This window comes from Cebidichthys violaceus, unplaced genomic scaffold (genome assembly GCF_023349555.1).
Source record: "Cebidichthys violaceus isolate CVI_PGR_0920_01 unplaced genomic scaffold, fCebVio1.0.p SCAF_13, whole genome shotgun sequence".
NCBI classification, from domain to species: Eukaryota; Metazoa; Chordata; class Actinopteri; order Perciformes; family Stichaeidae; genus Cebidichthys; species Cebidichthys violaceus.
The window spans coordinates 586,900-603,121 of record NW_027176296.1 but is presented as its reverse complement, the minus strand read 5'-3'; the positions used below and the strand labels follow the sequence as shown (position 1 = coordinate 603,121).

The 16,222-nt window shown below is 39.3% G+C and overlaps 3 protein-coding genes across 4 annotated transcripts; 2 read left to right on the top strand and 1 right to left on the bottom strand.

Moving 5' to 3' along the window:
- Window positions 1–3,765: 3,765 nt before the first annotated feature.
- si:dkey-51e6.1 lies at window positions 3,766–5,679 on the bottom strand. Its single transcript, XM_068707088.1, has 3 exons — window positions 5,461–5,679; window positions 4,999–5,123; window positions 3,766–4,880 (listed from the first exon to the last, which is right to left on the bottom strand). The coding sequence occupies exons 1-3, from the start codon at window positions 5,672–5,674 to the stop codon at window positions 4,788–4,790; spliced, it is 432 nt and encodes a 143-aa protein (XP_068563189.1). The 5' UTR covers window positions 5,675–5,679; the 3' UTR covers window positions 3,766–4,787.
- Window positions 5,680–7,801: 2,122 nt separating this feature from the next.
- Window positions 7,802–11,694, top strand: LOC137870202 (E-selectin-like). Its single transcript, XM_068707224.1, has 12 exons — window positions 7,802–7,905; window positions 8,031–8,082; window positions 8,219–8,623; window positions 8,769–8,873; window positions 8,978–9,169; window positions 9,300–9,491; window positions 9,639–9,827; window positions 9,940–10,125; window positions 10,253–10,459; window positions 10,588–10,770; window positions 10,884–11,013; window positions 11,105–11,694. Exons 1-12 carry the CDS (start codon window positions 7,903–7,905, stop codon window positions 11,163–11,165), a joined length of 1,905 nt encoding a protein of 634 aa, XP_068563325.1. The 5' UTR covers window positions 7,802–7,902; the 3' UTR covers window positions 11,166–11,694.
- A 1,273-nt stretch (window positions 11,695–12,967) lies between these two features.
- LOC137870085 (L-selectin-like) lies at window positions 12,968–16,107 on the top strand. Of its 2 annotated transcripts, none has more exons than XM_068707086.1 (7): window positions 12,968–13,021; window positions 13,116–13,508; window positions 13,593–13,697; window positions 14,946–15,125; window positions 15,320–15,409; window positions 15,504–15,525; window positions 15,722–16,107. In XM_068707086.1, exons 1-7 carry the CDS (start codon window positions 12,988–12,990, stop codon window positions 15,765–15,767), a joined length of 870 nt encoding a protein of 289 aa, XP_068563187.1. In that variant the 5' UTR covers window positions 12,968–12,987; the 3' UTR covers window positions 15,768–16,107. The 2 variants fall into 2 exon arrangements, with proteins under 2 accessions (XP_068563187.1, XP_068563188.1); XM_068707087.1 differs by having other exon boundaries at window positions 15,504–15,520; window positions 15,722–15,777.
- Window positions 16,108–16,222: the final 115 nt, after the last annotated feature.

Below are 16,222 nucleotides of genomic sequence, written 5' to 3'. Positions count from 1 at the left end.
CTCAATTTAGCACCATAGCGTTATCAGTATCAGGTTATTAAGAATTCACTTCCTGTTTAAACGAGAGAGACGAGACTAACGTTAGCTTGCTACGATATGTTTTGCTAATGGTAGCGTTTAAAGTTAGCATAGTAGTTAATGATAGTTTCGATAACACGTACAGCTTCTTACCATAAATGATTGACTGTGTCTTCTGTTCAGACCTACGCGTTTGTTTCTCTTAGTGTCACCATTTTATTCATTAAAACGTGGAACACTTATAAAGAAGATAGTTGACTGTGGACCTTACACTCTTTGCATCGCTTTGGACAAGACATATCGCGCGCCGTTGTTTGAATCGGATGTGACGTAGGGCACAACGGCGGCTCATCTGCCCTCACTCTGATTGGTTAAAATGTTAAAATCCAAAGGTTTCAACCAATTGAAGAACGCGATGAATGTAAACCGTTGAAAATAACAACCATCATCATGAATCTGTGTAAAATAAAATAATCCTTTATTATTAGGACATTTACAGGATTACAGCAGCATACAGTGTAGTGCAAACAAGAGACATAGTAAATAAAAAAACAAGTATTATAAATAAGTAAATAAGTAACAGTAAAGAATATTAACTAAGTAAAAAATCCACAATAACTAAAGTATATATACAGACAGAATCATTTTTCTATTGCAAAAATTATAAATACATGTAAATACATTCTGCCTGCATAGCCAAATATTATTGTACATCGTTCAAAAATATATATATTCTAAAATGTTTTTCAGATGTGTATCATTTACATTTATGTAAATTGTCTCTCGTGTAATTAACTCTAGGTTGAATTCAATAACCCTTAACAAATGAAGGGCACTTCTGATGAAATATGATGATGGTTTAAAAAATGCCACACTTTCGAGAGAAAAAAGAGATTCAAAATATGTTTTTGTAAATAAAGACTAGTTGAGAGGCAGGTAAGGGTCTGTAATGCATCTGTAAAGGTTTTATTCCTTTTTCAAGCAGTTTTAATCCTCTCGACCTGATAGCAAACTCTGTCAGTGATCAAACGAAGCACATAACAGATAAATATTGGAAATGACAATTTCCTAGTTACATGGAATGTGACTTGCTGGCAATATGCAGTACACTCTATATATATTTCAAATAAACATGCAGGTTGGGCTGAAAATGACTGAGATGTTTAGGAATTTTTAGATTGTATTTAAATCAGTTAAGGGAAGGATGATATTTATCCTTAGGAGTCTGGAATTTCTCATGGCCCTGACCTGATTGACTCTATAAAATCAGTGTCTGGTGAGCTATTGTTTTACTGATACAATCTTGAGCATTGAAGTAAACCATCACGCTTTTGTTGCACCTTTGTTTCCCAGCAGAGGTGTTAGCGCCTGTGGCTGCAGGAAGGGACTAACTTTTTGTTAGTCCCTAACAGGACCACACATTGATTCTTATCTCTTTCAAATACAGTTTATTGTGAAACAACTGCTTGCTGTGTAGTCTACTTACACTTGGTAGGAAGTTTCGACCCAATTTATTAATTTATGACTCACTTAAGTCCCAACATAACCAGTATTATTAACATTCGGCTATTGTAGGATGATGGAAAGCATGTTTCCAAATTTATTATTGCTCTCCAATGAAAATTGTTTTCACTTGTCCACAAAGAGATTGAAATGCAGCATCTACAGCGTGTAACTCAGCATTTCCATTTGACATTGTATACAGTGTATACATTATATAAGTACTTCAAAAGCAATACTCAACATACATAAACAGGATAACTTTAAACAAATTAAAGAAAAAGTTATTCTGTGGGTTGTATTCTGTGAAATTGTAAAAATTAAGACAAAGGCCTCCAAATAGATTACATAATTTGCCTTTAGAACCATTACATGGCTAAACAGACTTATTACTGTTAGGTCATAGACAAGTCTAACGTTTCATGAGAAATCTCATTTATCCCAACAGTTTCCAAGAAGAGGGTTGAGTCTAACACAGTTAAAGACTTCTCCCTCCAGTGCTGACCTCCCTGTTTGTAGATAATGGAAAGGTTATCAGTTTATAGGAAACTTGCTCCGGATTTGAGATGGGGAACGGAAGGAAGATGCCTTTATTTCCTTTTTTTTTTTTAGTTCACACTCACAATGCAGTCAGCTCCGGTGTCTATGTTAAGTCTGCTGATGAGGGTCAAGGTGAATGGAGCTCTCTTCATGTGTCGGCAGTAGCTAATAATATAGTCAGCAGAGTTACGTACCACTCTTCCTCTTAATGTTTTCTTTATAGCTCACCAGATAGCTGGTGAGTCACAAGCAAAAAAAAAAAGAAAGTTACGGCAAGAATGTGCCTAACTGCTGGAATACATGTACCTTTAAAGACCCAGACATGTGGGAAAAACCCACAGGAAAAGGATGGAGACTCTTGGAATAAGGATAGTTGAATCTCGTGGGAATAAAGGTAATATTATGTGGCTAATACGTATAACATCGATTTGAAACAAAAGCAAATCAGTCTCCTATTTAGAGCCACCTGAACAGCCCAGGTATCATCACTTGATTAGAACTTTCTACCTTTCACCCTTAGGATAGATCACAGATATTAAAGCGTCAAACATTTTAGGAAAAGCCAATGTGATTTCTTTTTTTGTTAGCGTTACATTTTTTTCATTCATTCATTCATTCATCTTCGTCCGCTTATCCGGGATCGGGTCGCGGGGGCAACAGCTCCAGCAGGGGACCCCAAACTTCCCTTTCCCGGGCCACATCAGCCAGCTCTGACTGGGGGATCCCGAGGCGCTCCCAGGCCAGTTTGGAGATATAGTCCCTCCACCTGGTCCTGGGCCTCCCTCGGGGTCTCCTCCCAGCTGGTCATGCCTGGAACACCTCCCTAGGGAGGCGCCCAGGTGGCATCCTTACCAGATGCCCGAACCACCTCAACTGGCTCCGTTTCACGCAAAGAAGCAGCGGCTCTACTCCGAGTCCCTCATGGATGACCGAACTTCTCACCCTATCTCTAAGGGAGATGCCAGCCACCCTCCTGAGGAAACCCATTTCGGCCGCATTTCACAAACAGATGCTCAATCAGTCCACCACAGACGGAAATACTTTAGCAACTATTAGATGCTATATTTTGATCGACATTCATGATCCACAGAGGATTATCCTTTGGTGATCTCTTGTCTTTTCCTTCTGATGCAAACAGCAGGTCAAGGTTTTCACGTATCCTGTGAAATATCTCTACAACCACCTCCCAAATGAAAGATTTGGTAATCCCATGATTTATCCCTTGCAACACCATGAGGTTCTTTTGTGGTTTTCACTTAAAAGTCTCAACAACAGTTGGGATGGATAGCCATGAAATGTAATTCAGGAATTTTGTAATCTTACATTTTTTTCTCTTTGGTGCCATCATCAGGTCAAAATTTCAATTTGTACATACATTGGTTTATGATCAAATGCCTGTAAAACTAACGTCATCACATCGGCCTCAGCTGTACTTTGTGTTTAATGCTAATTAGTACATTTTTGCATGCTGACTTGCTAAACTCAAATGGTGAACATGATAATCATTCTACTGCTGCGGCTGTAGACCCTTAAGCTGTGTCACAAATCCATACTACGTACTGTCATAACATACTGTTTTAGCAGTTGGTCTACGAATATCAACCTACTTAACAAATTAAAACAAACAGGAAATTATACAATATGTGTAACATTGGTTGTCAGTCAAACTGCGATTTAGGAATGTCAATGCAAATTAAAATTCACAAATAATCATCAAGATGTTTATTTTCTAAGACTACATACTTATTTTTTGTTTCAAAGCTGTTTTTGGAGTCTTTTTCCCTACAATTCATCCGAGTTATTTCCAAAATGAGTAGCACCTCAATTTCCTTTGTGCATTGCATTGTGGGAGTGCATGAATGGCACACTCAAAAATTGACAGATTTATTGTGCATGTCTGCTTCGACTATACTTGATTGTTCTAGTGTGTATCACACAATTTACTAAAAATCTGCTTAGAATTGGTATGGGTATGAGACGTTATGTTAGTGTTAGTCTTGTTTTTCCTTAGACTGTGCAGACCCCAGGTGGAAAACATCTTTTTTTTCCACACAGATAGTTGTGACTAATGCCCCCCCAAAAAGTTTATTAAATATAACTGGAGGGAATTGGCTGCTCAATGTGAGCTGGGAGGTAAGAGAAAATAGGAACAGGCCTTTTTTTTTAATTGGTATGACTCACCTCAGCCAATTTATCTTTTTGTGAACATGTTTTTGTTATTCTCGTCTCAGATTGTCTGATCTTATATTATTGTATAATTGTCTGTAAAGTGCTGTGGAATTAACTTTCAATTTTATCATTACAAACACATGAAAGCATGTAACAACGACAGCAAGTGAAAGCCCCTCTTATCCGTCTTTTTTAAACAATAAACTTTCCCTCGCAACAGGATATGATAGTGATTCCAACTGGCTCACCCCTTCCTGTATGGACTTTACGCTTGGCAAGCGGCCTTCAATTCTAATAAAGTCAATCAGATACCAAGCAAAAGTAAAGATGAATCATTCTATTTATAAGGAAAATGAGGTTTGGAGAGTTTATACCAAATCCTTAATATTTGTTGTCAATAGAAATGATAAATCCTGCAGTCAAAAAAAACTTTCTTTTGTGATTTCACAGAATCAGAAGCAAACAGATAATGCATAATGGTGTACTTCAATTAAATAATGGTTGCACATAAGGGTTGTTTTGGAACTAATAAAGGCAGATATTTCAAATGAGATGTAGGTTCATTTTTTGTCATCGGACCAGGAGATCTCATAGTCGCTGAAGGCACTCTTCAACTTCTCTGCAGACACAGAATGGTCTGCTTTACCAAACGCCTGAAAATGAATGACAAAGCATTAACATCATCACATTAAAAGTTTATCGAGTATTTATTGTAAGGTATAAATAGTATTTAATTCAACTTTTAATGCATTTCCAATTAAAGAAACTTACAGTAGACTCTCCAAACACCCTCAGTTTTTTCTCTTGGGTGTTGTGCTCTATCTTCCCTCCTCCGAGGCATTTACACTCCATCCCCAAGGCCTCCATAGCTGGATTGACCTTCTCAAATATGTGATCTGTAAATAATTCAAATAATTCCATCAATCAAAACGTACAAACTGGTTAAGTTACAGGATAGGACAGTCAAATAAACAACAATTTAAAGCATTGTACTGTCATTAATCTCCCATCTTATCTTTCAAAGCTGCTGCTTCCAATATTTGCAACACATAAGGTTGACAAGCATTGCATCAGCCTGATCTGTGCAGTTTATATGCACATTGCACGTCTACCCAAAATAACACGGCCCATTTTAATCTGCAGTAACGTTTCAGGTCTTGGTTTGCATGTTGTCACGAGCACTTGACCCACTTGACGGGCTACTCTGCAGCAAACTACAAGTTATGAACTTACTGTGATACTCTGCACTTTTTGTGCCCCGGACTATGTCTTTGTGAACATCGCTATCTTTCACTTTCACTCTCAGCAGAATGTACTTAAAGGTTCCCTCTGGATCAATCTCAACAACGGGGATTTTCGCCAGAGCGTCTGCCATTGTGACTGTGGCTTTAGTCAAAGCACCGGAGACTCTCAGACCGTTCAGAGGTCTGCAGACGACAGACAACATGGTGCGTTCTCACTAATGCCTTTATTTGGGACGTCTATTTCCTGTCTTAAAGGGACAGATCACTTTGCAACCTTGTCGCCGTTACTGTTAACGATAATGCGCGCTGGTGACCCCACGTGGCAACAAGATGGAACCGTTAGAATTGCACAGCCCTCGAAACCCAGAAATAATGTAGTCAATATACTACAGATTGGTCCACTGCAACTTACATGTACCAACCCAGTTAATAGCAAAGGGAAGAGATCAACAATATGTGTCATGTTGGCAAGACTATTTTCACCCTTTTCTTTTATCTTTCTGTCTGATTTGTTATTTCCTGTAGCCAGAGAAGATTTTCCGCTACTGTCTATCAGGAAGGTCAGAGTCAAAGTTGGTAGCGATGTAGTTCTTGATTCAAGATCACTTCACCCGACAACAGTTTCTGCCACAAGTACTTGAACCTCTGGTTGCCAGATGGTCCCTCACACCAGTAATCCATCGTGCGGCCTTCAAACACAAACCTCTCCTTTCAGGCTTTATCATGCCAGATAAGACAGTGGCGTTATATCATTCCAGTAGTCTATAACAGCAATAGTAATGTGGTAATTCTCACATAAAGGGATTTGCCTCAGCCCGCTTCTGTAATGCATGATTATTTCAAGGAATAAATCTGTGACCGGGCCCTAATCAGCTCACCATGATCCATATAAGCATCTGTTTAAGATGTTCTAATCAAAGCTGAAACTGAGTCTCTCCCTTGGGTCTTGTTCAGTATAAGTTCATTAGTAATTGGTTTATATTGTTTTTCAGGGGAAAGGGTAGATTAAGAGGTGTCAAGCAACAGCGGCTACTATCCAGTGCCTCGGGTCAGACAGGAAGGATATGAACTGTCACTTCTGGAAACACAGGCAGCCAGCAGACGCCTCTGCTCCTGCACACGTTTCCTGTCTCTGGACGCTCATAAAAAAAATAGTAAAGTGTTTGTTTGCTGCAATTGCATTGTTTTTTTTCCCCTTTCCTTTTTTTTGATGAGCACATCCTTTGACATCCTTTGAACCGTGAAAAGCCAGTTCCAGTCTATCTATCGTCTTCAGGCACATTTTGTTCTAATATTAGGCATCACCCGGAATTAGTCAACATGCACACTCATGAAGCTTGCACTTTTCTTTGCTTTCATTTGGTGGCAATTATTTAAAAGGTTCAAATTCAAATAAGAGGAAACAGCGAAGATATCTCTCTCAGACACTTATCAGCTCACAGGATTTCACAGCTCCCGAAACAATTTCCCTCTGAGCCGCCCCTCACCTCAGTATGTGTGCTGAGTGCTATTATGCTTTCCCCAGGAAACTTATCACTTTTCTTCATGCTATTTATTTTCTTTGCTACGTGTGCGCTAATTTGTCAAATTTTTGGGCACATTAGTTCATTATCAGTACAGCACAATTTTAGGCATGTATTTAGAGCCTTTACTTACAGTAAGTAAAAGCACTAATAAAGCTATGTGAAGTACTCTTTAATACATTACAAGTTAAAGTCCTGTATTGAGAATTGTGCTAAAGTCAAAGATGTTATTATTATCTAAATGTAATTAAGTATCAAAAATAAAACTAGAATTGCCCCTGTCAATGTGCACGATTGTTGTAAAATATACATTGTTTAAGTATTATTAGTGATTTAATGATGTAACTGCTGAGCTGGAGCTATGTTTAACTGAGTAGTTTAATCTAAATCAATACGTCACATTTTGTAAGTTCAGCGTATGTTTGGATGAAAATGGAAATCTTAAAAACAACACGTAACTATAGAAGTCATATGTTGTGTAAAAAGTATATTTCCCTCTGAATTGTAGTGGAGTAGAAGTAAGGTATCATAAAATAGAAATACTCAAGTATAGTACAACTTTGTACTTAAATGCAGTACTTGAGGAAATACTTTCTATTGTTATACTAATGATAAAAATACTAATATTAAAACGAAGGATTTGTTTTGCGTCAGAGCAAAAAAAAAAAAAGAGAGAGGGGAAGTTTCCAAGGACCCTGGTGGAATGGGGCAGTAGCGGTGGGAGGTGGGAATTTCCACTGAATAGCTCACTTTTGATGAGAGCTTCCAGGAAAAGTGGACCAGACCGACGAAGAGTATAAAAGCAGGCACCTCTGCACATAAAAGTCAGAATCATCTCATCCTCAGACGTGAAGAGACTAAAGAAATACTACTGAGTCTTTTGTTGGTTATCACATATACCACTTAAAATGGTAAGTGGACAAATCAATTTAAATACAGTTCTCTTTAGTGCAAATTCCTTCATTGCTGTTTGTGGTCAGTGATACATGTAGGGTTTCAAATTATCTTAATTGATCTTTTTTACTTATTCTTACAGGAGTTCTGCAGACCTAAGACCTCATGGATCGGCTTGACCTTTCTTTGCTCAAGTATGTAACTCTAATGTCAACAGAATCTTTAGCATCCCACTTTCAACTTGTGTTTTATTCTATGTAACTTTTTCTTTTTTTTTAATCATAATTATTACTCTAACATCTAATTTGTATCTCTCTCCTCCATCCTCAGTGATGTGCACATGGACTAGTGTAGAGTGCTGGTCCTACAACTACTCTAGCACCACCATGAATTGGACGGAAGCCCGAACCTGGTGCCAGAAGCACTACACAGACATGGTGGCCATCCAGAACCAGGAGGAGATCGGGCATCTCAACAGCTGGCTGCCCAAGCAACCCTCCTACTACTGGATTGGAATACGCAAGGTCAACAATGTCTGGACCTGGGTAGGAACCAACAAGACTCTGACAGTGGAAGCAACCAACTGGGCAAAGGGCGAGCCAAACAACGGCAAAAAGAAACGGATTAGTACAGTGGGCGAGGATTGTGTGGAGATGTACGTTAAAAGGGATTTGTACCCCGGAAAATGGAATGATGAGAGGTGTGGAAAATTGAAGACCGCTCTTTGCTACACAGGTGAGCAAAAGTTAGGGATTTAAGAGCTGCTCATTTAAGCTGTCTTATTTTTGTTTGTTAAGAGTGAATCTATTGATTTGACTCTTTGTAATTACTTTTTGATGGGTTTATGCAAGTTATATGAACGTACTACTTCTTTCTCCAGCTGCCTGTAAGGACGACTCGTGCCGCTATGGAGACTGTGTAGAAACCATCAACAGCCATGAGTGTGCTTGCTTTGAGGGCTTTTTCGGAGAGAGGTGTGAGCAAGGTAAGAAAATACAATTATGTTGTAATTGTTTTAGTTTGCATTACTTTAAGTCGCTTACAGCCAGGACCTGATATCTAATTGTGTCTTGTTTTCTTTGTTGACAGTTGTCCAGTGTGACAAAGAGGTGGTGACCGTTCCATATAAAGGAAGTGTAGATTGCATTCATAAGTATGGAAACTTCTCTTACGACTCCTTGTGCCAGTATTCATGCGAGGAAGGATACCAGCTGAGTATGTCAAGACCCCTGACGTGCACTGCCTCCAAAGAGTGGTCCGAGCAGCCTCCTACATGTGAATGTGAGTTGAGGTGTATTGTAAAGCTGCACAAAATAAGTAAAGTGATGTGATATTGACCAATCTTTGTTTCAAGTCATCATATTGAGAGCAATGATGGAGCCCGCTGTAATGTGTTTCCTGTCGTCCACAGTGGTCCAGTGTCAGGTGCTGTCAAGTCCAGCAAGAGGATCCATGAAGTGCTCCGATCCTCTGGGCTCCTCCAGCTACCAGTCCACCTGTGTGTTTACCTGTGATGAAGGCTACGTACTCGCTGGTTCCCCGTCTAACACCCTGCAATGTGAAGCCTCAGGAATTTGGAATGCTTCACAGCCGTTTTGTCTCGGTACACCGACACTTTTTTATGTTTTTATCTCATAGGATTTTATATTATCCATTATATCAAAGCTATTTTGTATCTCAGTCAGTTATCATGGTGTTTTTTTTGTTAAAGAATACTGCTGACCTGTTCTGCTCCCCCTCTGTTTTGCAGCTGTCCAGTGCCCGTCTCTCCAGCAGCTGGACAATGAATTTGTCAGCTGTGGGGACGATGCAGATGTGAAGTTCAGCTACGGAAACACCTGCAGCTTCAGCTGTGCCCCCGGCTACCGCCTGGTGGGACCGAGCAAGGTGACATGCACGTCAGCAGCTGTGTGGAGCGAGAGGAAGCCTCGCTGTGAAGGTGAGGGCGCGCTTAAAGTTGAATCCAATCACCCTCTATACAATTAAAAAGAGCTCTCTTGTTTTGTGCCTTTGTGGCAAACATACTAATTCTTTTTTTGAATGTGTTATAGCCATCACTTGTCAGAATCCAGAGGTAGGAGCCCACCTCATCCCCCATTGCAGCCAACCTTTGACTGAACTGCGGCCAAACTCCACCTGCAGCTTCAGCTGTGAGGCAGGCTTTGACCTGCAGGGAGCGCACAGAACTCAGTGTTCTGAGGACGGGCAGTGGAGTAATGCCATACCTACCTGCAAAGGTATGGTAGCAAATGCTCACATACATCTGTGCTTACAACACAATTTGCTCAATGCATTCACAGTCATTGTACTCTGATTCTGTGCTACGTCACGACATTTCATCATCTTTATTTTGTTTCTTTTCAGCAATAGGATGTCCTGCTCCTGAGATCCCAACAAGTGCCCAGATCAGTTGCAGCCCTTCTCTGTCTTCGCCTGCTTCTGCTGTGACCCATCATCCACTTGGTATGGTCTGCATTTTCAGCTGTGATGAAGGCCATGAGCTGCAGGGTGCACTCAGCATGGAGTGTGCAAATCCAGGCCGGTGGACCTCCGCACCACCAAACTGCACAGGTACACACATGTCCCCACTTTACCTGCATTATTAGTAATACCTTCGTTAGGGTTGTGTCACTAAAACGAGATCTCCTTCATCAATACGTGACGGTTAACATCTAAATCCTTGCTGTCTTCTCCCACAGCAGTGAGATGCCCATTGCTCGAGGCTCCTGAAAACGGTCATATCAACTGTTCAAACAGTGAGCCAGTGTTCAACTCACAGTGCTCCTTCGCATGCAATCAAGATTACTTATTAGACGGACATGAGCTGCTGACCTGTGATCGGCATGGGAATTGGACTACTGGACAGAAACCCACCTGCCAAGGTAAAACAGAAAAGGAACAAACGTTAGAAGATATTTTGATGCAACACCTGAATAAAATACATGTTTGTAGATAAACAAAGTCAAATAATTCACATTTGATTATGTTTCGACAGCTCCCCCATCTACGGTCACTGCCATTGTGTCTGGTGTGGTAACAGGCGGCGCTCTGTTGTCTGGTCTGTCTGTGGCTATGTGGATCCTGAAACGACTGAAACAGAGAGCAACCAAGTTTGAGCTTAACAGGTTAGATGAGCATTCACCTCGCTTAAATCATACTTTTTTTCATGTTTGTTGAATCGCAGTGCTCATCTTTTTTTTTGGTCTTTTCTTACAGCAACTCTGACATAGAGGACCCGCCACAAGTCTACAAAAACAGCATCAGCAGCCTCATATAAAACACAATCATATTCTTCAGAGACAACTAAGGATAACTGAATGTATCTCTGACAATAACTGTATGTGAGTCACCAGTCATAGTAATGTGAACAATATGAATACATTACATTAGTATTAAACTTGTTCACAGGAAAACTGAATATGTGAGAGCTATCTTATTGCGAGAGGAGTGGGTTTTTCAGATCGTTGCATTTGATTGTTGTATTATATTTTGTTGAATTTTACGATTTGCTCTGTAATTTTGTTATTATTATTACGTACTGTGTTTCCTCCCAAAGGGAGTTTTATATTGAACACATTGTTCTAAAGCTTTACGAGTATGCTGGAAAAGTGGCTCTATTCATGTTATCGGAAATATTATATAACGGCAAGAATGCCATGTCGCACAGAACTGTGAATAATTTTAGTATTTCAGTATTTATGTACTATTTATTTAACCGATGGTTATTGCATTTGAAATGCTCATTCATATTTCTGTATACTTAAAGCAGTGCTGATTTGTATTCATAATAAAACTTGAAACTTTCATTTGCTTGTGGTCTCTGTATCTTTTAGTATCGATGAATATTTATACTGTCAGTTAAGAAAATAGAAATATAGTCAGTCATGTCACTCCGCTGATACACTGATGCTGCAGAAAGGTTCAGCCATCAACTCCACACGCAACACCAACATACTCCCACTCTTTGAGTAGGAACATTTATCCTGACATTGCAGGATCTCATGTGTTTTTTCAGAGGTCCAGGTTTTTTGCAAATACAATGCAGACCTCTTGTCTGTTTCTGTCCTCTCTATCATAATGGTCAGGACAGAGACGAATAACAGTAAGAAGCTGCAGGAAGCGCTATATTGCTTGGGTAATCTGTTTTACAGATCATCACCATTGTTTGTTTCACCAGATTCAGAGTCTTCTATGTCAGCACTTCAGGAGAATCATAAATAGATTACATACCATCAATCAGACTGAAGGCTGAAGACTGCATGGGCACTCTGTAATTTGTTGCTGTTAAAACATGAACTCACAAAATGTTAGGATGCAGTAATGCTGTATCACTAAAAACGGACAGCTGAGCTTATTCTACTTACAAGGGAAATGCTTTATTCCATGCTGCTAGTATGTACAGTATGCAACAGATTTTAGTCAATATATAAAAAGAAGAGATCATTTCAAAAAGTCAAAAATGTGTTTTCTAAATAAAGGTAAAAGAATACATCACCTAAACAAAACATCCGAGACCATGCAAGTAGTTGCAAAAAATGGCTAAATTATCCCTTTTTTAATATTTTTTTGCGAGGAATTATTTCTCTGTGTTGGCTCCAATATTCAATGGTCACCCTCACTGTGCTTTACTTTAGTTTTAAACATTTTTGTATTCTTCTCTTTTCTATAAAAAAAAATCTGCCCCTGATTTGCCCCACACTTACAGGAAACAAAGGTAATTTCCCAAAAGGTCTGTTCAGGTATAAGAGGTCATTAAGTCAGTCATTCATTCATCACATGCATTCACTCTGTAAAGTAAACATCCAGGTATTATATGATAATGTTGAACTGCATAACCTATGACGAATATAAAAGCCTGACATTGATCTCTGCTTGCACCATACTTACATTCACTTACTGAAAGGCTTTGGTATGAAGTTTTATATTTGATACGTTTAGAAAAGCAATTTAACTTAAGTAGCAAGCTTATTCATATAATTTAGAAAATATATTGTCTATAAGTATGCTTATTCTGTTATTTTTATGATGGTATTCATCAATATTTATTCTCTGATTCTTTTTTGTTGTTGTTAAGACAGCAGGTGTTTGTAGTTCACTCAATGAAAATGAAGTGGATGTTAATCCTCCTCCTTGGTGAGTGTTATTTTTTTAGCATTAAGGCACAATTGGATCGGATGGTGAATTATCATTGTAGAGTTGTTCTTAACTTTTGTTTTTTCAAAATTAGGTATTTTGGCCAAGACTACCTTGGGCTGGAAATATCATTACTCAAAGACAACTATGAACTGGATCCAGGCTCGACAGTGGTGCCAGACCAATTACACAGACATGGTGGTCATCCAAAACCAGGCAGAGAACGACTATTTAGTCTCCTGGCTGCCAGACAGAAAAACAACTCCATATTACTGGATTGGAATCACTAAAAAACACATGAATGAGACTTGGACCTGGATTGGGAACAACAGCACATGGATTGGTGAGCAGTCATGGGCAGCAAACGAGCCCAACAACAACCACATCACAGAGTTTTGCGTGGAGATCTACGTGAACACTGGAAAAAACAGAGGGAAGTGGAATGATGAGAAGTGCGCCAGTCTAAAATACCCTGTTTGTTATGAAGGTACGTAAAGCTGATTCATTTTGTTGGTTGTTACAGTTTCAAAAGTGATAGAGATTGTTTTAGCATTGCACTTTTTCTTAACAGCCCAATGTAAGGAAACATCATGTGACAGAGGAAGATGCCAGGAGACCATAGATAACATTACCTGCCTCTGTGATCCTGGCTTCAAGGGAAACAGATGCCAAACAGGTGAGGAGTTTGCTCTCTGGAACAATGTCACCCATTATTACAGTAGGTGTTGTGTAATTAAAAAAGAGGTGGACATTTTTTCAAGTTAATCTGTTGGGGGAGTTATCTCACATTTTTACACTGAAATAGTTTTTAGTCGGTGGAATTGTTCATGTCCATGTGCTGTAAACGACAAAAAGGTGGTCAATTTAAGACCAAAACTCAGCAATGCGCGCTAACTGCACATAACATGTAACCGTAATAGAGCAACCATGTCTAGTTACAGTCGTTTAACTATGATTGGACAATGGCTTTTCAGGGGAAGGATTGAGCGAACTGCCCATTAACTCTACAGAGCTTTATAGATTTTAATGCCTTTCAGCTTATTGTTTTTAATTTTCCAGTCTGCAACTTTACTGTTTTGGTTCTCACCACTCACCGCTACCATTGTTTCAGCAGCAGCAGAAAGCTAAAAAAAACACACTGTACACAACCTGACCAGCCATGTAGCCTTATTGCTGAGCACAGTGGAGCATTTAACGGTAAAATTATAGATATTTTCCTCAGAAGTTGGAGGAGAACATAAACAGAGCTAAAAAGAGAGTGACTAGATATGGGACGTACATTCATCTGGTGGAAACAAACACGACTCGAATGAGTGCAAATGTTACTCCGTGTAAGCTGGATGAGCAGCTGTTTGGTAACAAGTTCCCCATTTTAACCTAAATGGTGACAATAATGTCAGTTTCGGGATCACAGCTTGATCCACTGCCTCTAAGTGGTCAAAAATCTGTTGATGCAGGTTTGATATCAACAAGAGTTAATTGATGTTGTCAATTCTTTCTATCATCATAATCGGGCACCAATACAGCCTTAGAATGCCAGTCTGAGGTGTTCTTGTAAGCTTAGCAGCCAATTATTAAGCATACCTGAAAACTACCAATGACAGCAATTTCAGGTGTTGTATATGTGTGTCTTAGTAATAAGTCACATTCTGGTGTTATGGACTTCACTATCTCCTTCCTCAGAATATCCTCTGCATAGTTCACTGACCCACACTGCGCTTCTTCAGAAAGTGAAATGTCTTTTTAGAAAAAATATGATGCATCTGTTTCCTCTGTTTCCTGAGGCAAGTCTGAGGCTCACATTCAAAGTACTGATCAAAATACTTGCATCAGCATGTATGTGCTATGTATTGTTATGACAGTAGAATGCTAGCGTAAGAAGTTACATGACTGCCTATAAACTTTAACCTGTTTGTGCTCCCAGCTGTGGAATGCCCCCCTCTGTCTCAGCCCGATAACGGATACCTTAGCTGCTCGGGAGAAAATCTGACATTCAACTCAACCTGTCGGTTTAAATGCTACCCAGGCTTCCTGATAACATGCTCGCAGGATGTTACCTGTGGGGTCACCGGGGTCTGGAGCGGCCCGAGACCTTCTTGTGCAAGTAATTGTTTGAAGTCATGTGACCCATTGTACTGGTTTTGTTGTTTCTCTGCAGAAGTGATTCTGCTTGTGATGAGTTATTATTATTATTAATGTCGGTAGAAGCAGTAGTAGCTGAAGTAATATCTTGTTCAAAATCACTTTGTCAAGTTTTGTATGACTCAGGATAAAAAAAGGACTTTCTTATCTTCTCAGGCTATAAAGAGGCTCTGTTGGCTGTGGTTGGGTGTGCAGCCTTCTCAGCCTTCTGCTGCATCTGTTTTTGCTGGATGAAGCGCAGAAAAAGTTAGTGTTTCTCAATCACACTACATAGAAATAGAGATGCATGTTGTTGCAACAGACCTCAATAGTGAACTGTTTGCCTGTTAATTTCTCACAGGAAAGAAACTTGCCCAAGTAAGGTCAGTGTTGAAATGTACTCGTCCAAAGTCACCCCACCCATTTACACACATTCAATATTTGAAAAGTTGATACACTCAAATATTCAGTACTGCTTCTGTTACCAGAAATGCTACAATATTCTATGTAAACTGTGATTTAGTTTAGTGAAATATTCAGTAAGTGTCCCTTTAATGTCAATCTGCTCGTCTCTCACAGGCAGCCTGAAGAAGCGACAAGTCCATCCACTGAGGCACAGGGATGACGGACAACTGGGACCTCATTTATGTCTTATATCGATTACATATATCTATTATGACCCTAATGCAGTTACTCATATTAATTTTAGTTTGTGGTTATTAAATAAAACTAAACAGCCACTGGCTGCACAGGCTATAATCTAGGATAATCAGTTAGCTAAGCGTTTTGTCTTATATACTTGGATATACTGCATGGATATAACGTATATGTATGTGATTCAATATCAGATTATGCATATCTAAAATGATTTAACAACATTAGAGGTGCATTTCTGTGGTATCTTTGTTAACAATAAGTCTAATTAAATAAAATGAATCTTAAAAGATTAGTGATTATTTGCATGTGTGTGTCTGGGTCTGTGTGTTTGTGGGTGGTAGTCTGAGAGTTATGGGTGGTAGAGTGGTGTCCTTCCTGAGAGGAAGTCACGGTTAAAAGTGATATTACAAAATTGGTCATTGA

What these genes read in the sequence shown, in the direction of transcription:
- si:dkey-51e6.1 (XM_068707088.1), bottom strand. Translation starts at nt 5,674, where the DNA reads ATGTTGTCTGTCGTCTGCAGACCTCTGAACGGTCTGAGAGTCTCCGGT. An exon ending in AAAAAGTGCAGAGTATCACA is followed by an intron (nt 5,124 to 5,460) that starts GTAAGTTCATAA and finishes AATTATTTACAG; the next exon opens with ATCACATATTTGAGAAGGTC. An exon ending in GGGTGTTTGGAGAGTCTACT is followed by an intron (nt 4,881 to 4,998) that starts GTAAGTTTCTTT and finishes ATTCATTTTCAG; the next exon opens with GCGTTTGGTAAAGCAGACCA.
- LOC137870202 (XM_068707224.1), top strand. An exon ending in CGGAGAGAGGTGTGAGCAAG is followed by an intron (nt 8,874 to 8,977) that starts GTAAGAAAATAC and finishes CTTTGTTGACAG; the next exon opens with TTGTCCAGTGTGACAAAGAG. An exon ending in CGCACCACCAAACTGCACAG is followed by an intron (nt 10,460 to 10,587) that starts GTACACACATGT and finishes CTTCTCCCACAG; the next exon opens with CAGTGAGATGCCCATTGCTC.
- LOC137870085 (XM_068707086.1), top strand. Translation starts at nt 12,988, where the DNA reads ATGAAAATGAAGTGGATGTTAATCCTCCTCCTTG. An exon ending in GGGAAACAGATGCCAAACAG is followed by an intron (nt 13,698 to 14,945) that starts GTGAGGAGTTTG and finishes TTGTGCTCCCAG; the next exon opens with CTGTGGAATGCCCCCCTCTG. An exon ending in CCCGAGACCTTCTTGTGCAA is followed by an intron (nt 15,126 to 15,319) that starts GTAATTGTTTGA and finishes TTATCTTCTCAG; the next exon opens with GCTATAAAGAGGCTCTGTTG.